The 27,589-nt window shown below is 43.5% G+C and overlaps 1 protein-coding gene across 1 annotated transcript in view; it reads right to left on the bottom strand.

Annotated features, from left to right (window-relative positions):
• Positions 1–9,244: 9,244 nt before the first annotated feature.
• LOC135057441 (VPS10 domain-containing receptor SorCS1-like) overlaps positions 9,245–27,589 on the bottom strand; it is a 675,310-nt gene continuing 656,965 nt past the window's right edge. Inside the window, exon 28 of the mRNA XM_063963334.1 lies at positions 9,245–10,129. Coding sequence (XP_063819404.1) covers positions 10,065–10,129 — 65 coding nt within the window. The 3' untranslated portion in view covers positions 9,245–10,064. The remainder of the gene's footprint in view (positions 10,130–27,589) is intronic.

Below are 27,589 nucleotides of genomic sequence, written 5' to 3'. Positions count from 1 at the left end.
CTGCCAGTCTTTGGCCAATATTGGTGAAGAATATTGTGAGTTGTGAGGTGGTCAACATTAAGTGGAAACGACTGGAAATTAACGTCATTGAGGTTAATAATTCTGTAGAAAGAAGAAAAGGCTCAAATTATGTGATTTTAGCTATTTTTATAAATTTTTTAAAACAAATCAGATCCAAAACCAAAATGTGAGAGCGGTTTTGGCAAAATGGAAACAAAACATGAAGTTAATACAGAAAACAAAAACATCTAAAAACAAATCATGAGGGTCGGCGCACATAATCTAGTTCAATAGAACTTGTACAAATCAATATATTAGTGTTGCTGGAAGTTGCTCCAGCATATTGCGGAAAGATATCTCTTAAGACGTTGACAGAGCTTTATATGTTCTATGTGGGTCATGGTTCCAGACTTGCTATGATGATTTTATGCACCCAAAAAAATATAGCTAATCCATGGGGTTTTTAAAGTGGTTAGAAAATTCCTAACTTTAGCGTACATCTGTATGCAGGGTCGGACTGGCCCACAGCGGTAAAGGGGAAACCACCAGTGGGCCCCACTGCCTGAGGGCCCACTCCTTCCTCTAGGGATCAGGTTCCAGACGGTGCACTTGTATTACACATGGTAGATATGTTGCATTACACTGCACAAGACTATTGTGCATTTCAAGCCTCTCTGGCAGCTGGCCACACCCCCTTTGTAGGCTGGCCACACCCCAAAGTATGGGCCCCTAGCACTTCATTCCCCCGGTGGGCCCTTCATACCCCAGTCCGACACTGTCTGTATGGGAATATACATGGTTCACCCTTACACTATCAGCCCCAATGTCTCCCTATATATAAAACTATAAAAACTGCACAATTTTTTGAGGAAAATAGTAATAGAATTTAATACTTACAATTTATGCCAGACTATGTGACCAGCTGGTGGCTGGTCTCCATCCTCCTGTCATGATGATAGGCCTATTTTTATGTGGTGGCCCAGAGCTGTAGTCCCATCCGCCCTATTGTTATTCTGGCCCTGCTGATATCATGGATCTCAGCTGACCCTAGATTGGGGCGTGAGAGCCTCAGTAAGTAGACATGCTACAAATTCCAAGATGAAAGCCAGAACCTGATTGGGCGATTTTGTCTGCCACCCAGTAGTTAGGCAGTAGCCAGTGGTCTCCAGAGGAAGTAACTGCACTGATATAATGCCATGGACCTCAGGGGAGAGATCTGCACCAATCCTCTAAAGCAGAGTGAGGCTGAATTGTGCCCTCATACTGTAGGTGCAAAATAAAACAACTGTGGAGGAATCGGAATGGTGGAATGGTTTCCCTAAAACTAATTAATAAATAAATCTCAAATAGACCAGTTACCTTTGTGCTAGGTACATACTGTATGCATTATAATCTCTGCACTGATGGAGGGTATTGGAACACAAGACAACCTGCACTATCGGTGTTAGCATGTAATCTGCATAGTGTCTGCCTGAGAGAGAGAGATTGAGTGCTTAGAATAACCACCAGCCATATGCTGATTTATCCCAGGTGAAGTCCTGTTTACTGCTCTGCACCCCTCCCCCCCCCCCCCCTTTTGGGCACATGTGCCCCATGATCGCAGCTGAATGGAGGAAAGTTGGTGCAAATGACATTATTATTATTTTTTTCAAATTCAAAATGATAATATATAGAACATTTTCCATACCTTTAATTTAATCTACTGCGTCTTCTCTTGCACAGTGACATATAGAAGTTTAATGCAATCATATACGTAAGATACAAAATATAGATTTTTGTTTCCCCGAATTATACATGGACATAAATTAACCTGGATAATTTAGCAATATTTTCAGATAGAAGAAATAAAAGAGATATATCTATATGATATACAATAGAAGCCATAAGTAAAATATGTTACAGTAATAACTGACATGATACATACAATGTGTACAAAAGACGCAAAACAGGATAAATGATATACAGTATATGTTTTCTGTACATTGGTATATTACAATGTATTTAATTAGGAAATTAATAATAATTGTTTATTTACGCTTTTCTTGCAATAGATGAAGGTTGGTGAAAACTTTCTTTTATCAATTCCCTTCCCAGGTATCACTAGGAAACGTTAAACCTGCAGCCAGTAATTATTTAGAATCTTTGTAATACATGAAATAGTGAAATTCTGTAATAAACATTTCAGCCAAACATTTGACATTTTATTATCATTATTTTTTTTATACTGCTGACAGGAGACAGATAAGATACAAAAGAGTAAAGGGGTAATTAAGACTGCATCGCTGCAGCGGCAGCGGCAGTCGCGGAACGGGAGGGTGCGTGCCAACGGTGTTAAAACGCCGTTGGTGGGGTACGGTCTGGAGAACGGAGGCATGTCTGGACCATTGAGGGGGCAGGCTGCGGTGGCTGCGTGACATCACGTGTGGCCAATGCGACACAGGATGCAGCGGTTAGCCCCCTGCCAGCGCGCAGAAGCTGCGCTGGCTGGGAGCTGCGCTTGCATGTACAAAAGCATCGCCGCCGCGCAATGATTTTGTACCTGTGCGTAGGGGGGGTCGGGCCTGATGTGCGGGGCAGACTAGCCCTGTGTTGGGCGTCCATCCGCATGTCAGAGTAAATGATCGTAAGTGATCGTTTAGCACATCTACAATCAATTCTGAATTACCCCCTAAGTGCTGTGGGCTTTATCGAGGTTTGTTAGCAAACCAAAAAAATTAGCAATTGAGCAAAACCATGTGCACTGCAGGGGGGGGGGGGGGGCAGATGTAACATGTGCAGAGAGAGTTAGATTTGGGTGGGGTGTGTTCAATCTGAAATCTAAATTGCAGTGTAAAAATTAAGCAGCCAGTATTTACCCTGCACAGAAACAATATAACCCACCCAAATCCAACTCTCTCTGCACATGTTACATCTGCCACACCTGCAGTGCACATGGGGGGTCATTCTGACTCGTTCGCTCGCTGCGTTTTAACGCAGCAGAGCGAACGGGTCCCTGCTGCGCATGCCAGAAGGCCGTAGCAGGGTTACAGGCAGAGGCGATCGCTGGGCGTAACGACGGCGTTTGGCCGCCGTTTCATGGGTTTGGTCCGGCCAACGCAGGCGTGACCGGACCAAATGGGGGGCTGGCCGCAGCGGCTGCGTGACGTCACGCGCAGTCGCTGCGGGCCGGGGAGCGATGAGTAGCTCCCGGCCAGCACGCTAAAGCTGCGCTGGCCGGGAGCTACTCTTGAAGTGCAAAGGCATCGCCGTTGACTTGCGGGGCGGGCTAGCCCTGTGCTGGGCGTCCCCCCGCATGTCAGGGAAGAAGATCGTGGCTGTGCTAAATTTAGCACAGCTACGATCAACTCGGAATGACCCCCATGGTCTTGCCCACTTGCTAACTTCTTTTTATGCGCTAACAACCCTGAATAACCCCATAGGAACACTCGCGAGAGAGTGTATCTAACCTGCCAGAGTGTATATAGCCCACTGTTAATAGAATCAGCAGAATTATAGTCAAAAGAGATAATTTTGGACTTTAAACTCTCCAAAGGAAGAGCTACATGATGTTGTACCGAGCAAAGTACTTTTTATGCTTGTTTCCACACACACACACACACACACACACACACACACACACACACACAGACTTTTGATGCACCCGGCACTCATGTGACTCACACAGCAGCTGCATCGGTGCCTTCCCTGGGAACAAGCGTCCATAACCAGAGGTAGATATGGGCAGCACTCAGAAGACTTAGCATAGATCCTTTATTAAATATGATTCATCCTACAATTGTTTCGGGCAGCAGCCCGTCGTCAGGGACGTACATATCATCACAGACACATAGAATATATACCCCCATAGAATCGTCCCCCCTTGTCAGCGTGTGTGACCCGCCTCACCTGTGCAAATGCCCCCAGTTGAATCAGCTGTCCCTGCATCCATCCGTGGTGGATGTTACTGGAGCGCACTATAGAAAACAATGCAAGCCACTTTGTTCATTTAACCCCCTGGGGGCCAGCGTGGAACTTCTCCAGTTGGAATGTCATTGGATATTCAAACTGGACACTTTGGCCCCCAGGGGGTCAAATGAACAGAGTGGCTTGCATTGTTTTCTGTAGTCAGCTCCAGTAACATAGTTTTAATTGATAGCTATAAAGTATAATTTGTTATTATGGAGGCTTTATTTCATGCACAGCAATTAGTACGTTTGGGATATGTGTCGATATATTCCTATGTGTTTTTAAAAAAAAAATCTATTTCTTGATGTGTAATTATATGTACTGTATATGTTTTGTTTACTGTTGAGTGCATTGATGCATTATGGATTCATTGTGCATTAATGTATATATTTATGTATTGTGTCTTTTGTGTGATTGTTACGCTTGTCTCCCTGGTAGCTGTCCCGTGTGCCGGGCCGTTCTCTCTCTGTGGATTCAACTGGAGGCATTTGCACAGGTGAGGTGGGTCACACACGCTGACAAGGGGGGAAGGGTCCATGGGGGTATATATTCTATGGGGGAGATTCAAATGTTTGAAAAGTCGGTTGGGTGTCTGTTTTTTCCTATTAGATAGAGAAAAACCAGACTCCCAACTGACTTTTCAAACATTTGAATCTCCCCCTATGTGTCTGTGATAACATGTACATCCCTGACGACGGGCCGTTGCCCGAAAAATTAGTAAGATGAATCATCTTTGATAAAGGATCTATGCTAAGTCTTCTGAGTGCCACCCGTATCTACCTCTCTCTCTCTCTCTCTCTCTATATATATATATATATATATATGTATACAGGGTGATTCAAAAGTATCAGTGCAGGGGAAATGGGAAAATTGAATACACCAGTAAGGTATGAATGAGGTGAACTATCTTTTAGGGTAAACATGTACGCCATCTTGAAATTAGCCATTTTGAATCTAAGTCAGTTTTTTTCAAATGGTAAGGGGGTCGTGTAACATGTCAACAACATCAGAATTTGCTGAAAAGTTTATTGCTGCAAACAGATGTGAAATCGCAGTTATGGTTCCAAAGTGACAACAGTTTTTTTGTTGCAGGTAACTGAAGATGGCTTTGACAAAAGAGGAGAGAACTGAGGTCATTTTGATGTCTGGAGAACAAAGTTTCCATGTCATAGCTGCAGATTTTAACAACCGGCACCCAGAACGGCATCCAGTTTCACATAACACTGTCAGGTGCCTAATTTCCAAATTCCGAGAGACTGGGACTGTGTCTGACAAGTCACGGAGTGGTCGTCCAAAAAGTACTGACTAGACAACCTCAACAATGGTTTTGGCATCCTTTCTGAAGAGCCCACAATGCAGCACACAATGTTTGTCAGCAGAATGTAGCCACTCATCGATTGTACGAATCCTTCATGCCCATCGATGGCATCCATTCAAGATCCAGCTGTGTGAAATTGGAGGTCTTTCTGGGTGCCGGTTGTTAAAATCTGCAGCTATGACACAAGAACTTTGTTCTCCAGACATTAAAATGACCTCAATTCTCTCCTCTTTTGTCAATGCCATCTTCAGTTACCTGCAACAAAAAAAGTGTTGTAACTTTTGAACAATTTCCTGCAGTTATTGAAACAAATGGGTGTGCTGTGACTTTTTAATCACCCTGTATATATATCTCCCTGTTGATATTTATGTGCAGCTGGTGTAGGTAGACATAAAAGCCGTGTAACATTTTTCTGCTTTGTAATTTTGGTACGTGATTTGTGCAGGCATTACGACATTTGTATACTGCAGCACTTCCTTATTACAGACCAACTGTAGCGTGGCTTGGCACTAAGGAATTGTAATAGAACGAACCAATGATATTTGAGCATTCTAATATTCCATGCCTGCCATGTCCTGCGTCACCAGCTGGGTCTCATTTACAGAGGTGTTACATAGTCTGTAAGTCTCTTTAATGATCCCGGCTGTAAAACCATATTAATGGAAGCTACTGCAGTGAAAGGTTTTAATATCATTTAACATAAATTAATTCAGAGCTTTAACAGTCATCACAGCAAATGGCTTTGACCGTGGATTTTGAAGCAAATGACACTCAGCAAAGAGGACTGAAACCATTTTTGCCTTTGAGGTCATCTAATGGGGCTGAATTTCCCATTTCTGTAAAATTCCATCGAAATGAAAATCAATTGAAAAGTGCATAGCTAATTACGGTGTGAGAACTAGTGATGAGTTAGCCAAATATCTGATAACTTAGGGGTCTCGGATAACCAGCCTTAAACAATTGCTTGGAAAAATGAATAAAAAAAAAAAAAACAGAGAGAGATATATTGTAATAAGTAGATGGCGCCATCCGGCATTTATTGTATGGCACTATGATCATGACGCCAGGCTGCGCTTGCATTCAATAGGAGTGGAACAAAAATATTTGCTGTACGTTAAGTCACTAATCTGTAGGACCCCAGTTATGAAGCGTAAAGTATGTGCCAGTCGCTTTCAGTGGTTCCGGTATGAATGGTCGACCATGTTATGGTCGACAGTCATTAGGTCGACCACTATTGGTCGACATTGACATGGTCGACATAGACACATGGTCGACACATGAAAATGGTCGACATATGAAAAGGTCAACATGAGTTTTTTAACTTTTTTTGGTGTCGTTTTTTGCGTAAAGTGACTGGGAACCCCAATTAGTGCACCGCGTCCCCTCGCATGGCTCGCTTCGCTCGCCATGCTTCGGGCATGGTGCCTTCGCTCCGCTACCGCTTCGCTCGGCACACTTTACCGTTCCAATCGTAGTCCATGTGGATCGTAAAGTATGGAAAAGTTCCCCAAAAGAAAAAAAAGTTAAAAAACTCATGTCGACCTTTTCATATGTTGACCTTTCATGTGTCGACCATTTTCATGTGTCGACCATGTGTCCATGTCGACCATGTCAATGTCGACCAATGGTGGTCGACCTAATGACTGTCGACCATAACATGGTCGACCATGTGAACGCATACCGCTTTCAGTAATGCCCCTACATACAAAAAGGAAGTGATATAACAAGAGGTACAAACGTCAATTCTTTGTGCCTAAATAAATAATAATAAAAAACAAGTTTATTGATACAATTACGTTATACAAAAGCAGAAAGTTGGTTTCTTTAAACACAATTTGCTTTTAATTCATACACTCAGCATCAAAATTCCTTCACTCGTCAATGACACTTGTGGTCACGTCGTTTCCTGGGCGCCGTTTTATATTTTCTTGGCCGCTGAAATTTATTGCTGCGATATGTTTCATGCCACCTAACGTACTGTAGGGATTACATGGAAGACAGTTGCTGGACGGCTACCAACATTCTGGGAAAACATTACGCAGTGAACAGAAAATAAAACATTGATCCACGGTCGACTGAAACGGCCATTAAACATTTTCATTAGCAACATATTTTGAATACACAAAAATAAACAATGAAGCTTCTTTTACGCTTTGTGGATTTGTATGATTTTCTTGTGTGTGTGTGTGTGTGTGTGTGTGTGTGTGTGTGTGTGTGTGTGTGTGTGTGTTTTTGCTGCTCACAGTTGTGGATTTTACACTCACTTCTGTCACATTGCATGAAAATTTCCATTTTGTTTTCCAATTTGGTGTGAGGAATGAGAACATACGGGGAGAGTGTTTTTTTTTTGTTGTTTTTTTTAAGAATTAGAAATCTGTTCCGTATTTTGTTTCAATATTCGCCATTTGCTCAAAATATACTTTAAAAAGAATATGGAGGTTTGTGCTGACATCTTTATAGCGCTTATGTCAAGTGGGGTTTGGGAGGGGCGTGAAGACACTTAACACCTATGGGAGGGGGGCTTTTGAGTTGGGCGCAATTTGGACCTACTGTATATCATAAGATTCATCTTGTCAAGGGCATATGCATCAATGACTGGAGAGAGATAAAGTGGAAAGTGATAAGGTACCAACCAATCAGCTCCTAACTGCCACATTACAGGCTGTGTTTGAAAAAGGATTGGTCGGTACTTTGGGGTCTATTTATTAAGCCTTGAATGGAGATAAAGCGGACAGAGATAAAGTCCCAACCAACCAACAGTCATTTATCAAACATGCCTGTGACATGGCAGCTAGGAGCTGATTATCTGGGACTTTATCTCTCTCCAAGCATTGATGAGTGTTTACACACCATTCCCAGACAATGCAGCGGGGGGAATGTTCTGAAAGCTGAGTGTACTGTATGCTCTTTCAAGTCTTCACCCTGTATACCCCTGACTGTCCATGTGAGTAGCTCGTGTGATTCTGGTAGGTAGGTATCCATGATCCTTTCTTATAAGTTAGGCAAAAAAGGTGTAAATATCGGGCTCTATGTACCCTTTTGTAGGTCCCCACTAAACTGTTAACAATTGCACACGTTCAGTCCCCGGTTGTGCCCAAAAACAAATTAAACGAGTGGTAACAACAGTGCCATCTGCAGGTTATAACACAAACTGCACAAAACATCAAAGACTCTCATCACAACTCTAGTTATAATAACAGTTACATATTTCTGTCAAATTAAACCAATTGGGAATTGACTCAAAATGTATATAGTGATTATCTCCTCTATAACACAACTGCAGCAGAGTATGTACAGTACACGGTACCATCATATCCGACTCCTAGGCTGCATGTTACTGTTGCCCGTATACAAATCAACCGATTGAAAGAAATAAAATGAAAACTGTTAATGACATAACAATAAGAGAATCAGAATATAATATTTGAGACAACTGATTATACAGTACAATTCTATTATTATTATTATTATTAAGAGATATAAAGTATATTTATAAATCTAATTAATTCTAATTAATTTGTTCTATGTAGGTCGGGTCTCTATTTTCCAAATGAATAGTTTCTATCGTCCTATTTATTGCGAATCATTCCTGAGTTCAGAGCTGCAAAAGGGTGGAGCCTACTCGTTGGGGCGGGGCCAGCTCCAATTGGGGGAAGTGTATTAATAATGTGTTAATAGTGTGAAAAGTCCAGTTTCCTTGACAAAACTTAGCTGCCTTGTGGTTAGGTGTGTACTATCCAGTTGACTTCCGTGATGTCACTCACTTTAAGTTGTCCAGGTAATTGGAAGGTACTGTAGGTACTGTATGTAGATTTAAATTCAATATTACAAAAGGGATGGCTATAATGTATTGTCACCAAATCCGTCCCCCCCCCCCCCCCCCCCCCCCCGATTATCCTCTGTGCATTTCTCCCCATCCAGTAGTCAAATTAGGTGACATCACACTTGACCAATCACAATGAAATGATTTGAACCTTCATAAAGATTTATATGTTTTATTTATAAAGGAATATATACAAGTGTTACCCTTCCCCTTTAGTGGTGAGTAGACAAAATATCACCAGATAAATCGGACATCATATGCAGATTAGTCCAGCTGAAAGAATCGGCAAGAAAGGGCTGAAAGATGAACTATCATTACAAATAATTTACACATGATACATAGAATGAGATATAATTACATTGTTTCTGAGAATTCAGTTACAAAAATAAAAATTAAAAAAATTGCGTCCAATTAGAATCGTATCAGATTTTCCGACAGGCTGCAGAGAACTTAGTCACCGACTAAAATCTCTCCACGGGCATCCGGCTACAAAAAGTTATGGCACCGTATTAAATAAAATACATAAAAGTTTGTGCAAAATGCCTTTACCGGTAATGGGAGATACGTATCTTATTGTTGGGAAATAATTTACTAAAATACGACACTTATTGGAAAATAAAAATGATAGTTCCCCTTTAAACACCTTTATTTACACATGTGACTTGTTAAACTACTGTGACGTTTAACCTATAGTAACTAAAAAAAACAAAAACATTTAACCCGTTCACCGCTGCAGACCAAGCGAACACTCTGCGAAACCCGGTGGTCGGTGAAGGGGTTAAAGCATGCAAATTCCTGGCATATGTCGTTAATCATTTACAAACACCAAAGAGAGTCTAAAAGAGGGGTAGGTGTGTCCCATAAAATCTGTGGCCTTTACGTAGTCTGACGCATACTCTTGGTCAGGCTTAAAGCTAAAAACCTCTGTTTTATTCTCAAAGACTGGGAACAGTCCGAACGCAGGTCAGCGTCTCTCCTTCAGACAGTTACATAGGTTGGGTTCTCGTTTGTGCTTTGATTTTCAGCAACCGTTGAAATACTTCCTGGGAGGAACGAAAACAGGGCATTAAACGTATATATTTTCCAAAGGCTGACAAGCAACAAAGTAACACTTTATAAATGTCTTATTAACATGAGTTGTATCTTCACATTCAGATCTACAGTACCAGCAAAGGAAACAGAGGACCACGGTGAGGGGAGACAAGTAAGACAGAAGAATAGGAAAAGTGCTGGAACGATGGGGAGAGGCTTACATGGAAAGGTTATTACTCTGCCTTATTATGTTGTGTTACATTGAGATATGGATGGGAGAAATGAGAATGGCGGTCAGTGTGACTCGTGGCATCTGTCCCTAGGGAGTAGTGTAGTTGTTTCATGCTGGCCTGGAAACCAAATCCTGCACTGAGGAGCACTAATGAGGTCAGCACAGGCTTTCTGCAGGTGGAAATTCTCAGGATCATTGAAAAACAGATTTATATTAAAAAAAAACCTCTTTATTTTCTACACTGTTGTTGATGAAAGTGTATTTGTACTGCGATACTCAACGGCTCACATAGAAGGCACCCTCAGAGAACTGCACCTGTCGTAGGGTTGCTGCAAGTTTCAGTGGCGCACAGACACAGCGGACGGTAATGCTGCGTCTTAAGATGCCGCGAGTGGGCGTCTCACTCCTTGCAAGTTCGGGAGCTTAGATGTTTCAGATGCGGCAGCGGCAAAAGATGCGACTCAGAATCACGTGTTTAGCTGCTCTGGCTTACATCCTATTTCCCAAGAAATTTCCCCTTTAATTCCAGCAGACACCTCTCCAGGGACCCAGTGGTTAGATGCCGTGGCGTAAGTTCGTCCCAGTTGCCCAGAGGCAAGATAAATATTGGTGCCCCCCCCCCCATATATTTAGATAAATATAAGTATGTATGTGTCCGTAAAAAATCAGAATTCTCCATACCACACACACATGTGTGTGTGTAGTGTTCTGAATTTTTTTAATACACTGTATATATACACTTCATTGTCTTTTATTTTAAATCACACATTTCTTAGCAGTCATACCCAGGATTAGAACCCATGACCTGTTACACTGACAGCAGACACCTTATTGATGGAGCTATTTGCTCCTGTACAGTATGCATGAGAATGTTAACTATATGAAGTTACGTGTAATTGTCAGAGAAGTAACTTTATATAGTTAGACTTCTCATATTTACTATACAGGAGCAAACAGTGCTTCCAGTGTAATAGGTCGTGGTTTTTAATCCTGGGTGTGACACTTGTAAAATGTATATCTACAGTATAATAAAGAGGGTGTGATTTGTAAGGTGCAGGGACCAGTGAGGAAGTTGGTCACTGAAGAGATAGTGGCAGATATCAATTAACTTAATTAATTGGTGTCACAGAATGGGAGGAGAGGTGCCCCCTTCAGAGCAGGAGCCCGGCGGCAGATGACTCCGTTGCCTTCCAGAGTTACACTTCTGGTTAGATGCAGAGATTCATAGGACTGACATGAAAAAGGGATTTGCCACAGTTCCACTACTGTACATAGGGAATATAATCTGGTTATCGGGCCTGATTCAAAACCAGAGTAGAAACATTAGACATAAGCCCCAATGCTTTTCCTCTGTGCATACGTCTAGGATGCACTGTGCATGAGTTGCGACAGTAACCACTGGGGGGCGCAAATCGGAATTGCATGGAAATCCACACACAGCCAATAGGCATTCTTGGACGGAGACTTTCTTTTATCGGTGGGTGTGTTGGAAGATGCGGTTCCGCTAGCACTGGCAGCCATGTACCATTGCACATTCTGAGCAACCATAAGGTTACTTGATGGTGTGACTATTTGCACAATACAGCATTTTAGGGGGTTATTCGGAGCTGTTAGGAAACCAAAAAAGCTAGCAATTGGGCAGAACCATGCTGCACAGCAAGTGGGGCAGATGTAACATGTGCAGAGAGAGTTAAATTTGGGTGGGGTATATTGTTTCTGTGCAGGGTAAATACTGGCTGCTTTATTTTTACACTGCAATTTACATTTCAGTTTGAACACACCCCACCCAAATCTAACTCTGTACTTTATTCTCTTTCATTTGGACAAATTATGCTTCATTATTGATTGTTTTACTTGATAAATTCATTTATAATGGCTTTTTTCACAGCAAATAAACCTAGATATAATTTTAACGGAGAATAGGAGAATGCAATTTGCATTTGCTTAGCTACCTTCATCTAATCCCTGGAAGTAAAATATTTAGAGGTAGGGTGGACTACAATGAATTTATAGTAGGTACTGTAGATTGAAAAAAGCATAATTTTCATAATATTGTGTAGCAGATCTCACAGTGACTGTAGATAGAGGAGCTCAGTGATCATGTATACTGTATGTGTATGAGATCTTTCTCATTACGTTGTTTAGTAGAGCTCCTCACAGTGACTGTAGGAAGAGGAGAAGATCAGTAACCATGTATATTTGTATGAGATCTCGCTCATTATGCTGTGTAGCAGAGTTCCTCAAAGTGACTGCAGGAAGAGGAGGAGCTCAGTGATCATGTGTCTGTATGTGAGATCCCCGCTCATTATGTTGTGTAGCAGAGCTCCTCACAGTGACTGTAGGAAGAGGAGAAGATCAGTGAGCATGTCACTGTGTATGAGATCCCCGCTCATTATGTTGTGTAGCAGAGCTCCTCACAGTGACTGCAGGAAGAAGAGGAGCTCAGTGATCATGTGTCTGTATGTGAGATCCCGCTCATTATGTTGTGTAGCAGAGCTCCTCACAGTGACTGTAGGAAGAGGAGGAGCTCAGTGAGCATGTATATTTGTAAGAGATAACACTCATTACGTTGTGTAGCAGAGCTCCTAAGAGTGACTGCAAGAAGAGGAGGAGCTCAGTGACATTGTATCTGTGTACAAGATGCCTCTCATTATGTTGTGTAGCAGAGCTCCTCACAGTGACTGTAGGAAGAGGTTGAGCTCGATGAGCATGTATATGTGTATGAGATCCCCGCTCATTATGTTGTGTAGCAGAGCTCCTCACAGTGACAGTAGGAAGAGGATGAGCTCAGTGAGCATGTATATGTGTATGAGATCCCCGCTCATTATGTTGTGTAGCAGAGCTCCTCACAGTGACTGTAGGAAGAGGATGAGCTCAGTGAGCATGTATATGTGTATGAGATCCCCGCTCATTATGTTGTGTAGCAGAGCTCCTCACAGTGACAGTAGGAAGAGGATGAGCTCAGTGAGCATGTATATGTGTATGAGATCCCCGCTCATTATGTTGTGTAGCAGAGCTCCTCACAGTGACTGTAGGAAGAGGATGAGCTCAGTGAGCATGTATATGTGTATGAGATCCCCGCTCATTATGTTGTGTAGCAGAGCTCCTCACAGTGACAGTAGGAAGAGGATGAGTTCAGTGAGCATGTATATGTGTATGAGATCCCCGCTCATTATGTAGTGTAGCAGAGCTCCTCACAGTGACTGTAGGAAGAGGATGAGTTCAGTGATCATGTATATGTGTATGAGATCCCCGCTCATTATGTTGTGTAGCAGAGCTCCTCACAGTGACAGTAGGAAGAGGAAGAGCTCAGTGAGCATGTATATGTGTATGAGATCCCCGCTCATTATATTGTGTAGCAGAGCTCCTCACAGTGACTGTAGGAAGAAGAGGAGCTCAGTGTTTATGTGTCTATGTATGAGATAACGCTCATTACATTGTGTAGCAGAGCTCCTCACAGTGACGGCAGGAAGAGCTCAGTGATCATGTCTCTGTGTATGAGATAATCCTCATTACATTGTATAGCAGAGCTCCTCACAGTGACAGTAGGAAGAGGAGGAGCTCAGTGATCATGTCACTGTGTATGAAATACTTCTCATTATGTTGTGTAGCAGAGCTCCTCACAGTGACTGTAGGAAGAGGAGGAGCTCAGTGATCATGTCACTGTGTATGAAATACTTCTCATTATGTTGTGTAGCAGAGCTCCTCACAGTGACTGTAGGAAGAGGAGAAGATCAGTAACCATGTATATTTGTATGAGATCCCGCTCATTACGTTATGTAGCAGAGCTCCTAAGAGTGACTGCAAGAAGAGGAGGAGTTCAGTGAGCATGTATCTGTGTACAAGATGCCTCTCATCATGTTGTGTAGCAGAGATCCTCACAGTGACTGTAGGAAGAGGATGAGCTCAGTGAGCATGTATATGTGTATGAGATCCCCGCTCATTATGTTGTGTAGCAGAGCTCCTCACAGTGACTGTAGGAAGAGGATGAGCTCAGTGAGCATGTATATGTGTATGAGATCCCCGCTCATTATGTTGTGTAGCAGAGCTCCTCACAGTGACTGTAGGAAGAGGAGGAGCTCAGTGATCATGTATATGTGTATGAGATCCCCGCTCATTATGTTGTGTAGCAGAGCTCCTCACAGTGACTGTAGGAAGAGGAGGAGCTCAGTGAGCATATATATTTGTATGAGATCTCGCTCATTATGTTGTATAGCAGAGCTCCTCACAGTGACAGTAGGAAGAGGATGAGTTCAGTGAGCATGTATATGTGTATGAGATCCCCGCTCATTATGTTGTGTAGCAGAGCTCCTCACAGTGACTGTAGGAAGAGGATGAGCTCAGTGAGCATGTATATGTGTATGAGATCTCGCTCATTATGTTGTATAGCAGAGCTCCTCACAGTGACTGTAGGAAGAGGATGAGCTCAGTGAGCATGTATATGTGTATGAGATCCCCGCTCATTATGTTGTGTAGCAGAGCTCCTCACAGTGACTGTAGGAAGAGGATGAGCTCAGTGAGCATATATATTTGTATGAGATCTCGCTCATTATGTTGTATAGCAGAGCTCCTCACAGTGACTGTAGGAAGAGGATGAGCTCAGTGAGCATGTATATGTGTATGAGATCCCCGCTCATTATGTTGTGTAGCAGAGCTCCTCACAGTGACTGTAGGAAGAGGATGAGTTCAGTGAGCATGTATATGTGTATGAGATAATCCTCATTACATTGTATAGCAGAGCTCCTCACAGTGACTGTAGGAAGAGGAAGAGCTCAGTGTTTATGTATCTATGTATGAGATAATCCTCATTACATTGTGTAGCAGAGCTCCTCACAGTGACTGTAGAAAGAGGAGGAGCTCAGTGATCATGTCACTGTGTATGAAATACTTCTCATTATGTTGTGTAGCAGAGCTACTCACAGTGACTGCAGGAAGAAGAGTAGCTCAGTGATCATGTGTCTGTATGTGAGATCCCGCTCATTATGTTGTGTAGCAGAGCTCCTCACAGTGACTGTAGGAAGAGGAGAAGATCAGTGAGCATGTATATTTGTATGAGATCCCGCTCATTATGTTGTGTAGCAGAGCTCCTAAGAGTGACTGCAAGAAGAGGAGGAGCTAAGTGACATTGTATCTGTGTACAAGATGCCTCTCATTACATTGTGTAGCAGAGCTCCTCACAGTGACAGTAGGAAGAGGATGAGCTCAGTGAGCATGTATATGTGTATGAGATCCCCGCTCATTATGTTGTATAGCAGAGCTCCTCACAGTGACAGTAGGAAGAGGAGGAGCTCAGTGAGCATATATATGTGTATGAGATCCCCGCTCATTATGTTGTGTAGCAGAGCTCCTCACAGTGACTGTAGGAAGAGGATGAGCTCAGTGATCATGTCACTGTGTATGAAATACTTCTCATTATGTTGTGTAGCAGAGCTCCTCACAGTGACTGTAGGAAGAGGAGGAGCTCAGTGATCATGTCACTGTGTATGAAATACTTCTCATTATGTTGTGTAGCAGAGCTCCTCACAGTGACTGTAGGAAGAGGAGGAGCTCAGTGATCATGTCACTGTGTATGAGATAATCCTCATTATGTTGTGTAGCAGAGCTCCTCACAGTGACTGCAGGAAGAAGAGAAGCTCAGTGTTTATGTATCTATGTATGAGATCCCCGCTCATTATGTTGTGTAGCAGAGCTCCTCACAGTGACAGTAGGAAGAGGAGGAGCTCAGTGAGCATATATATGTGTATGAGATCCCCGCTCATTATGTTGTGTAGCAGAGCTCCTCACAGTGACTGTAGGAAGAGGATGAGCTCAGTGATCATGTATATGTGTATGAGATCCCCGCTCATTATGTTGTGTAGCAGAGCTCCTCACAGTGACTGCAGGAAGAAGAGAAGCTCAGTGTTTATGTGCCTATGTATGAGATAACGCTCATTACATTGTGTAGCAGAGCTCCTCACAGTGACGGCAGGAAGAGCTCAGTGATCATGTCTCTGTGTATGATATAATCCTCATTACATTGTATAGCAGAGCTCCTCACAGTGACAGTAGGAAGAGGAGAAGATCAGTAACCATGTATATTTGTATGAGATCCCGCTCATTACGTTATGTAGCAGAGCTCCTAAGAGTGACTGCAAGAAGAGGAGTTCAGTGAGCATGTATCTGTGTACAAGATGCCTCTCATCATGTTGTGTAGCAGAGATCCTCATAGTGACAGTAGGAAGAGGATGAGCTCAGTGAGCATGTATATGTGTATGAGTACCCCGCTCATTATGTTGTATAGCAGAGCTCCTCACAGTGACTGTAGGAAGAGTATGAGTTCAGTGAGCATGTATATGTGTATGAGATCCCCGCTCATTATGTTGTATAGCAGAGCTCCTCACAGTGACTGTAGGAAGAGTATAAGTTCAGTGAGCATGTATATGTGTATGAGATCCCCACTCATTATGTTGTGTAGCAGAGCTCCTCACAGTGACTGCAGGAAGAGGATGAGCTCAGTGAGCATGTATATGTGTATGAAATCCCCGCTCATTATGTTGTGTAGCAGAGCTCCTCACAGTGACTGTAGGAAGAGGATGAGTTCAGTGAGCATGTATATGTGTATGAGATCTCGCTCATTATGTTGTATAGCAGAGCTCCTCACAGTGACTGTAGGAAGAGGAGGAGCTCAGTGAGCATGTATATGTGTATGAGATCCCCGCTCATTAGGTTGTGTAGTAGAGCTCCTCACAGTGACTGTAGGAAGAGGATGAGCTCAGTGAGCATGTATATGTGTATGAGATCCCCGCTCATTATGTTGTGTAGCAGAGCTCCTCACAGTGACTGTAGGAAGAGGATGAGTTCAGTGAGCATGTATATGTGTATGAGATAATCCTCATTACATTGTATAGCAGAGCTCCTCACAGTGACTGTAGGAAGAGGAAGAGCTCAGTGTTTATGTATCTATGTATGAGATAATCCTCATTACATTGTGTAGCAGAGCTCCTCACAGTGACTGTAGGAAGAGGAGGAGCTCAGTGATCATGTCACTGTGTATGAAATACTTCTCATTATGTTGTGTAGCAGAGCTACTCACAGTGACTGCAGGAAGAAGAGGAGCTCAGTGATCATGTGTCTGTATGTGAGATCCCGCTCATTATATTGTGTAGCAGAGCTCCTCACAGTGACTGTAGGAAGAGGAGAAGATCAGTGAGCATGTATATTTGTATGAGATCCCGCTCATTATGTTGTGTAGCAGAGCTCCTAAGAGTGACTGCAAGAAGAGGAGGAGCTAAGTGACATTGTATCTGTGTACAAGATGCCTCTCATTACATTGTGTAGCAGAGCTCCTCACAGTGACAGTAGGAAGAGGATGAGCTCAGTGAGCATGTATATGTGTATGAGATCCCCGCTCATTATGTTGTATAGCAGAGCTCCTCACAGTGACTGTAGGAAGAGGATGAGCTCAGTGATCATGTCACAGTGTATGAAATACTTCTCATTATGTTGTGTAGCAGAGCTCCTCACAGTGACTGTAGGAAGAGGAGGAGCTCAGTGATCATGTCATTGTGTATGAAATACTTCTCATTATGTTGTGTAGCAGAGCTCCTCACAGTGACTGTAGGAAGAGGAGGAGCTCAGTGATCATGTCACTGTGTATGAGATAATCCTCATTATGTTGTGTAGCAGAGCTCCTCACACTGACTGCAGGAAGAAGAGAAACTCAGTGTTTATGTATCTATGTATGAGATCCCCGCTCATTATGTTGTGTAGCAGAGCTCCTCACAGTGACAGTAGGAAGAGGAGGAGCTCAGTGAGCATATATATGTGTATGAGATCCCCGCTCATTATGTTGTGTAGCAGAGCTCCTCACAGTGACAGTAGGAAGAGGATGAGCTCAGTGAGCATGTATATGTGTATGAGATCGCCACTCATTATGTTGTGTAGCAGAGCTCCTCACAGTGACTGTAGGAAGAGGATGAGTTCAGTGAGCATGTATATGTGTATGAGATCCCCGCTCATTATGTCGTGTAGCAGAGCTCCTCACAGTGACTGTAGGAAGAGGATGAGCTCAGTGAGGATGTATATGTGTATGAGATCCCCGCTCATTATGTTGTGTAGCAGAGCTCCTCACAGTGACTGTAGGAAGAGGATGAGTTCAGTGAGCATGTATATGTGTATGAGATCCCCGCTCATTATGTCGTGTAGCAGAGCTCCTCACAGTGACTGTAGGAAGAGGAGGAGCTCAGTGATCATGTCTCTGTGTATGATATAATCCTCATTACATTGTATAGCAGAGCTCCTCACAGTGACTGTAGGAAGAGGATGAGCTCAGTGAGCATGTATATGTGTATGAGATCCCCGCTCATTATGTTGTGTAGCAGAGCTCCTCACAGTGACTGTAGGAAGAGGATGAGCTCAGTGAGCATGTATATGTGTATGAGATCCCCGCTCATTATGTTGTGTAGCAGAGCTCCTCACAGTGACTGCAGGAAGAGGATGAGTTCAGTGATAATGTATATTTGTATGAGATCTCGCTCATTATGTTGTGTAGCAGAGCTCCTCACAGTGACTGTAGGAAGAGTATGAGTTCAGTGAGCATGTATATGTGTATGAGATCCCCACTCATTATGTTGTATAGCAGAGCTCCTCACAGTGACTGTAGGAAGAGGATGAGCTCAGTGAGCATGTATGTGTGTATGAGATCCCCACTCATTATGTTGTGTAGCAGAGCTCCTCACAGTGACTGTAGGAAGAGGATGAGTTCAGTGAGCATGTATATGTGTATGAGATCCCCGCTCATTATGTTGTGTAGCAGAGCTCCTCACAGTGACTGTAGGAAGAGGATGAGCTCAGTGAGCATGTATATGTGTATGAGATCCCCGCTCATTATGTTGTGTAGCAGAGCTCCTCACAGTGACTGTAGGAAGAGGATGAGTTCAGTGAGCATGTATATGTGTATGAGATAATCCTCATTACATTGTATAGCAGAGCTCCTCACAGTGACTGTAGGAAGAGGAGGAGCTCAGTGTTTATGTATCTATGTATGAGATAATCCTCATTACATTGTGTAGCAGAGCTCCTCACAGTGACTGTAGGAAAAGGAGGAGCTCAGTGATCATATCACTGTGTATGAAATACTTCTCATTGTGTTGTGTAGCAGAGCTACTCACAGTGACTGCAGGAAGAAGAGGAGCTCAGTGATCATGTGTCTGTATGTGAGATCCCGCTCATTATGTTGTGTAGCAGAGCTCCTCACAGTGACTGTAGGAAGAGGAGAAGATAAGTGAGCATGTATATTTGTATGAGATCTCGCTCATTATGTTGTATAGCAGAGCTCCTCACAGTGACTGTAGGAAGAGGATGAGCTCAGTGAGCATGTATATGTGTATGAGATCCCCGCTCATTATGTTGTGTAGCAGAGCTCCTCACAGTGACTGTAGGAAGAGGATGAGCTCAGTGAGCATATATATTTGTATGAGATCTCGCTCATTATGTTGTATAGCAGAGCTCCTCACAGTGACTGTAGGAAGAGGATGAGCTCAGTGAGCATGTATATGTGTATGAGATCCCCGCTCATTATGTTGTGTAGCAGAGCTCCTCACAGTGACTGTAGGAAGAGGATGAGTTCAGTGAGCATGTATATGTGTATGAGATAATCCTCATTACATTGTATAGCAGAGCTCCTCACAGTGACTGTAGGAAGAGGAAGAGCTCAGTGTTTATGTATCTATGTATGAGATAATCCTCATTACATTGTGTAGCAGAGCTCCTCACAGTGACTGTAGGAAGAGGAGGAGCTCAGTGATCATGTCACTGTGTATGAAATACTTCTCATTATGTTGTGTAGCAGAGCTACTCACAGTGACTGCAGGAAGAAGAGTAGCTCAGTGATCATGTGTCTGTATGTGAGATCCCGCTCATTATGTTGTGTAGCAGAGCTCCTCACAGTGACTGTAGGAAGAGGAGAAGATCAGTGAGCATGTATATTTGTATGAGATCCCGCTCATTATGTTGTGTAGCAGAGCTCCTAAGAGTGACTGCAAGAAGAGGAGGAGCTAAGTGACATTGTATCTGTGTACAAGATGCCTCTCATTACATTGTGTAGCAGAGCTCCTCACAGTGACAGTAGGAAGAGGATGAGCTCAGTGAGCATGTATATGTGTATGAGATCCCCGCTCATTATGTTGTATAGCAGAGCTCCTCACAGTGACAGTAGGAAGAGGAGGAGCTCAGTGAGCATATATATGTGTATGAGATCCCCGCTCATTATGTTGTGTAGCAGAGCTCCTCACAGTGACTGTAGGAAGAGGATGAGCTCAGTGATCATGTCACTGTGTATGAAATACTTCTCATTATGTTGTGTAGCAGAGCTCCTCACAGTGACTGTAGGAAGAGGAGGAGCTCAGTGATCATGTCACTGTGTATGAAATACTTCTCATTATGTTGTGTAGCAGAGCTCCTCACAGTGACTGTAGGAAGAGGAGGAGCTCAGTGATCATGTCACTGTGTATGAGATAATCCTCATTATGTTGTGTAGCAGAGCTCCTCACAGTGACTGCAGGAAGAAGAGAAGCTCAGTGTTTATGTATCTATGTATGAGATCCCCGCTCATTATGTTGTGTAGCAGAGCTCCTCACAGTGACAGTAGGAAGAGGAGGAGCTCAGTGAGCATATATATGTGTATGAGATCCCCGCTCATTATGTTGTGTAGCAGAGCTCCTCACAGTGACTGTAGGAAGAGGATGAGCTCAGTGATCATGTATATGTGTATGAGATCCCCGCTCATTATGTTGTGTAGCAGAGCTCCTCACAGTGACTGCAGGAAGAAGAGAAGCTCAGTGTTTATGTGCCTATGTATGAGATAACGCTCATTACATTGTGTAGCAGAGCTCCTCACAGTGACGGCAGGAAGAGCTCAGTGATCATGTCTCTGTGTATGATATAATCCTCATTACATTGTATAGCAGAGCTCCTCACAGTGACAGTAGGAAGAGGAGAAGATCAGTAACCATGTATATTTGTATGAGATGCCGCTCATTACGTTATGTAGCAGAGCTCCTAAGAGTGACTGCAAGAAGAGGAGTTCAGTGAGCATGTATCTGTGTACAAGATGCCTCTCATCATGTTGTGTAGCAGAGATCCTCATAGTGACAGTAGGAAGAGGATGAGCTCAGTGAGCATGTATATGTGTATGAGTACCCCGCTCATTATGTTGTATAGCAGAGCTCCTCACAGTGACTGTAGGAAGAGTATGAGTTCAGTGAGCATGTATATGTGTATGAGATCCCCGCTCATTATGTTGTATAGCAGAGCTCCTCACAGTGACTGTAGGAAGAGTATAAGTTCAGTGAGCATGTATATGTGTATGAGATCCCCACTCATTATGTTGTGTAGCAGAGCTCCTCACAGTGACTGCAGGAAGAGGATGAGCTCAGTGAGCATGTATATGTGTATGAGATCCCCGCTCATTATGTTGTGTAGCAGAGCTCCTCACAGTGACTGTAGGAAGAGGATGAGTTCAGTGAGCATGTATATGTGTATGAGATCTCGCTCATTATGTTGTATAGCAGAGCTCCTCACAGTGACTGTAGGAAGAGGAGGAGCTCAGTGAGCATGTATATGTGTATGAGATCCCCGCTCATTAGGTTGTGTAGTAGAGCTCCTAACAGTGACTGTAGGAAGAGGATGAGCTCAGTGAGCATGTATATGTGTATGAGATCCCCGCTCATTATGTTGTGTAGCAGAGCTCCTCACAGTGACTGTAGGAAGAGGATGAGTTCAGTGAGCATGTATATGTGTATGAGATAATCCTCATTACATTGTATAGCAGAGCTCCTCACAGTGACTGTAGGAAGAGGAAGAGCTCAGTGTTTATGTATCTATGTATGAGATAATCCTCATTACATTGTGTAGCAGAGCTCCTCACAGTGACTGTAGGAAGAGGAGGAGCTCAGTGATCATGTCACTGTGTATGAAATACTTCTCATTATGTTGTGTAGCAGAGCTACTCACAGTGACTGCAGGAAGAAGAGGAGCTCAGTGATCATGTGTCTGTATGTGAGATCCCGCTCATTATATTGTGTAGCAGAGCTCCTCACAGTGACTGTAGGAAGAGGAGAAGATCAGTGAGCATGTATATTTGTATGAGATCCCGCTCATTATGTTGTGTAGCAGAGCTCCTAAGAGTGACTGCAAGAAGAGGAGGAGCTAAGTGACATTGTATCTGTGTACAAGATGCCTCTCATTACATTGTGTAGCAGAGCTCCTCACAGTGACAGTAGGAAGAGGATGAGCTCAGTGAGCATGTATATGTGTATGAGATCCCCGCTCATTATGTTGTATAGCAGAGCTCCTCACAGTGACAGTAGGAAGAGGAGGAGCTCAGTGAGCATATATATGTGTATGAGATCCCCGCTCATTATGTTGTGTAGCAGAGCTCCTCACAGTGACTGTAGGAAGAGGATGAGCTCAGTGATCATGTCACAGTGTATGAAATACTTCTCATTATGTTGTGTAGCAGAGCTCCTCACAGTGACTGTAGGAAGAGGAGGAGCTCAGTGATCATGTCATTGTGTATGAAATACTTCTCATTATGTTGTGTAGCAGAGCTCCTCACAGTGACTGTAGGAAGAGGAGGAGCTCAGTGATCATGTCACTGTGTATGAGATAATCCTCATTATGTTGTGTAGCAGAGCTCCTCACACTGACTGCAGGAAGAAGAGAAACTCAGTGTTTATGTATCTATGTATGAGATCCCCGCTCATTATGTTGTGTAGCAGAGCTCCTCACAGTGACAGTAGGAAGAGGAGGAGCTCAGTGAGCATATATATGTGTATGAGATCCCCGCTCATTATGTTGTGTAGCAGAGCTCCTCACAGTGACAGTAGGAAGAGGATGAGCTCAGTGAGCATGTATATGTGTATGAGATCGCCACTCATTATGTTGTGTAGCAGAGCTCCTCACAGTGACTGTAGGAAGAGGATGAGTTCAGTGAGCATGTATATGTGTATGAGATCCCCGCTCATTATGTCGTGTAGCAGAGCTCCTCACAGTGACAGTAGGAAGAGGATGAGCTCAGTGAGGATGTATATGTGTATGAGATCCCCGCTCATTATGTTGTGTAGCAGAGCTCCTCACAGTGACTGTAGGAAGAGGATGAGTTCAGTGAGCATGTATATGTGTATGAGATCCCCGCTCATTATGTCGTGTAGCAGAGCTCCTCACAGTGACTGTAGGAAGAGGAGGAGCTCAGTGATCATGTCTCTGTGTATGATATAATCCTCATTACATTGTATAGCAGAGCTCCTCACAGTGACTGTAGGAAGAGGATGAGCTCAGTGAGCATGTATATGTGTATGAGATCCCCGCTCATTATGTTGTGTAGCAGAGCTCCTCACAGTGACTGTAGGAAGAGGATGAGCTCAGTGAGCATGTATATGTGTATGAGATCCCCGCTCATTATGTTGTGTAGCAGAGCTCCTCACAGTGACTGCAGGAAGAGGATGAGTTCAGTGATAATGTATATTTGTATGAGATCTCGCTCATTATGTTGTGTAGCAGAGCTCCTCACAGTGACTGTAGGAAGAGTATGAGTTCAGTGAGCATGTATATGTGTATGAGATCCCCACTCATTATGTTGTATAGCAGAGCTCCTCACAGTGACTGTAGGAAGAGGATGAGCTCAGTGAGCATGTATGTGTGTATGAGATCCCCACTCATTATGTTGTGTAGCAGAGCTCCTCACAGTGACTGTAGGAAGAGGATGAGTTCAGTGAGCATGTATATGTGTATGAGATCCCCGCTCATTATGTTGTGTAGCAGAGCTCCTCACAGTGACTGTAGGAAGAGGATGAGCTCAGTGAGCATGTATATGTGTATGAGATCCCCGCTCATTATGTTGTGTAGCAGAGCTCCTCACAGTGACTGTAGGAAGAGGATGAGTTCAGTGAGCATGTATATGTGTATGAGATAATCCTCATTACATTGTATAGCAGAGCTCCTCGCAGTGACTGTAGGAAGAGGAGGAGCTCAGTGTTTATGTATCTATGTATGAGATAATCCTCATTACATTGTGTAGCAGAGCTCCTCACAGTGACTGTAGGAAAAGGAGGAGCTCAGTGATCATATCACTGTGTATGAAATACTTCTCATTGTGTTGTGTAGCAGAGCTACTCACAGTGACTGCAGGAAGAAGAGGAGCTCAGTGATCATGTGTCTGTATGTGAGATCCCGCTCATTATGTTGTGTAGCAGAGCTCCTCACAGTGACTGTAGGAAGAGGAGAAGATAAGTGAGCATGTATATTTGTATGAGATCCTGCTCATTATGTTGTGTAGCAGAGCTCCTAAGAGTGACTGCAAGAAGAGGAGGAGCTAAGTGACATTGTATCTGTGTACAAGATGCCTCTCATTACATTGTGTAGCAGAGCTCCTCACAGTGACAGTAGGAAGAGGATGAGCTCAGTGAGCATGTATATGTGTATGAGATCCCCGCTCATTATGTTGTATAGCAGAGCTCCTCACAGTGACAGTAGGAAGAGGATGAGCTCAGTGAGCATGTATATGTGTATGAGATCCCCGCTCATTATGTTGTGTAGCAGAGCTCCTCACAGTGACAGTAGGAAGAGGATGAGCTCAGTGAGCATGTATATGTGTATGAGATCCCCGCTCATTATGTTGTGTAGCAGAGCTCCTCACAGTGACTGTAGGAAGAGGATGAGTTCAGTGAGCATGTATATGTGTATGAGATCCCCGCTCATTATGTCGTGTAGCAGAGCTCCTCACAGTGACAGTAGGAAGAGGATGAGCTCAGTGAGGATGTATATGTGTATGAGATCCCCGCTCATTATGTTGTGTAGCAGAGCTCCTCACAGTGACTGTAGGAAGAGGATGAGTTCAGTGAGCATGTACATGTGTATGAGATCCCCGCTCATTATGTCGTGTAGCAGAGCTCCTCACAGTGACTGTAGGAAGAGGATGAGCTCAGTGAGCATGTATATGTGTATGAGATCCCCGCTCATTATGTTGTGTAGCAGAGCTCCTCACAGTGACTGTAGGAAGAGGATGAGCTCAGTGAGCATGTATATGTGTATGAGATCCCCGCTCATTATGTTGTGTAGCAGAGCTCCTCACAGTGACTGTAGGAAGAGGATGAGTTCAGTGAGCATGTATATGTGTATGAGATCGCCACTCATTATGTTGTGTAGCAGAGCTCCTCACAGTGACTGCAGGAAGAGGATGAGTTCAGTGATAATGTATATTTGTATGAGATCTCGCTCATTATGTTGTGTAGCAGAGCTCCTCACAGTGACTGTAGGAAGAGTATGAGTTCAGTGAGCATGTATATGTGTATGAGATCCCCACTCATTATGTTGTATAGCAGAGCTCCTCACAGTGACTGTAGGAAGAGGATGAGCTCAGTGAGCATGTATGTGTGTATGAGATCCCCACTCATTATGTTGTGTAGCAGAGCTCCTCACAGTGACTGTAGGAAGAGGATGAGTTCAGTGAGCATGTATATGTGTATGAGATCCCCGCTCATTATGTTGTGTAGCAGAGCTCCTCACAGTGACTGTAGGAAGAGGATGAGCTCAGTGAGCATGTATATGTGTATGAGATCCCCGCTCATTATGTTGTGTAGCAGAGCTCCTCACAGTGACTGTAGGAAGAGGATGAGTTCAGTGAGCATGTTAATGTGTATGAGATAATCCTCATTACATTGTATAGCAGAGCTCCTCGCAGTGACTGTAGGAAGAGGAGGAGCTCAGTGTTTATGTATCTATGTATGAGATAATCCTCATTACATTGTGTAGCAGAGCTCCTCACAGTGACTGTAGGAAAAGGAGGAGCTCAGTGATCATATCACTGTGTATGAAATACTTCTCATTGTGTTGTGTAGCAGAGCTACTCACAGTGACTGCAGGAAGAAGAGGAGCTCAGTGATCATGTGTCTGTATGTGAGATCCCGCTCATTATGTTGTGTAGCAGAGCTCCTCACAGTGACTGTAGGAAGAGGAGAAGATAAGTGAGCATGTATATTTGTATGAGATCCTGCTCATTATGTTGTGTAGCAGAGCTCCTAAGAGTGACTGCAAGAAGAGGAGGAGCTAAGTGACATTGTATCTGTGTACAAGATGCCTCTCATTACATTGTGTAGCAGAGCTCCTCACAGTGACAGTAGGAAGAGGATGAGCTCAGTGAGCATGTATATGTGTATGAGATCCCCGCTCATTATGTTGTATAGCAGAGCTCCTCACAGTGACAGTAGGAAGAGGAGGAGCTCAGTGAGCATATATATGTGTATGAGATCCACGCTCATTATGTTGTGTTGCAGAGCTCCTCACAGTGACTGTAGGAAGAGGATGAGCTCAGTGATCATGTCACTGTGTATGAAATACTTCTCATTATGTTGTGTAGCAGAGCTCCTCACAGTGAATGCAGGAAGAGGATGAGCTCAGTGATCATGTCACTGTGTATGAAATACTTCTCATTATGTTGTGTAGCAGAGCTCCTCACAGTGACTGTAGGAAGAGGAGGAGCTCAGTGATCATGTCACTGTGTATGAGATATTCCTCATTATGTTGTGTAGCAGAGCTCCTCACAGTGACTGCAGGAAGAAGAGAAGCTCAGTGTTTATGTGCCTATGTATGAGATAACGCTCATTACATTGTGTAGCAGAGCTCCTCACAGTGACGGCAGGAAGAGCTCAGTGATCATGTCTCTGTGTATGAAATAATCCTCATTACATTGTATAGCAGAGCTCCTCGCAGTGACAGTAGGAAGAGGATGAGCTCAGTGAGCATGTATATGTGTATGAGATCCCCGCTCATTATGTTGTGTAGCAGAGCTCCTCACAGTGACTGTAGGAAGAGGATGAGTTCAGTGAGCATGTATATGTGTATGAGATCGCCACTCATTATGTTGTGTAGCAGAGCTCCTCACAGTGACTGCAGGAAGAGGATGAGTTCAGTGATCATGTATATGTGTATGAGATCCCCGCTCATTATGTTGTGTAGCAGAGCTCCTCACAGTGACTGTAGGAAGAGGATGAGTTCAGTGAGCATGTATATGTGTATGAGATCTCGCTCATTATGTTGTATAGCAGAGCTCCTCACAGTGACTGTAGGAAGAGGAGGAGCTCAGTGAGCATGTGTATGTGTATGAGATCCCGCTCATTATGTTGTGTAGCAGAGCTCCTCACAGTGACTGTAGGAAGAGGATGAGCTCAGTGATCATGTATATGTGTATGAGATCCCCGCTCAT

The sequence above is a fragment of the Pseudophryne corroboree genome, chromosome 3, assembly GCF_028390025.1.
Source record: "Pseudophryne corroboree isolate aPseCor3 chromosome 3, aPseCor3.hap2, whole genome shotgun sequence".
Taxonomy (NCBI): domain Eukaryota; kingdom Metazoa; phylum Chordata; class Amphibia; order Anura; family Myobatrachidae; genus Pseudophryne; species Pseudophryne corroboree.
The sequence above is the reverse complement of the archived record's forward strand: the minus strand, read 5'-3'. Positions and strand labels throughout refer to the sequence as shown.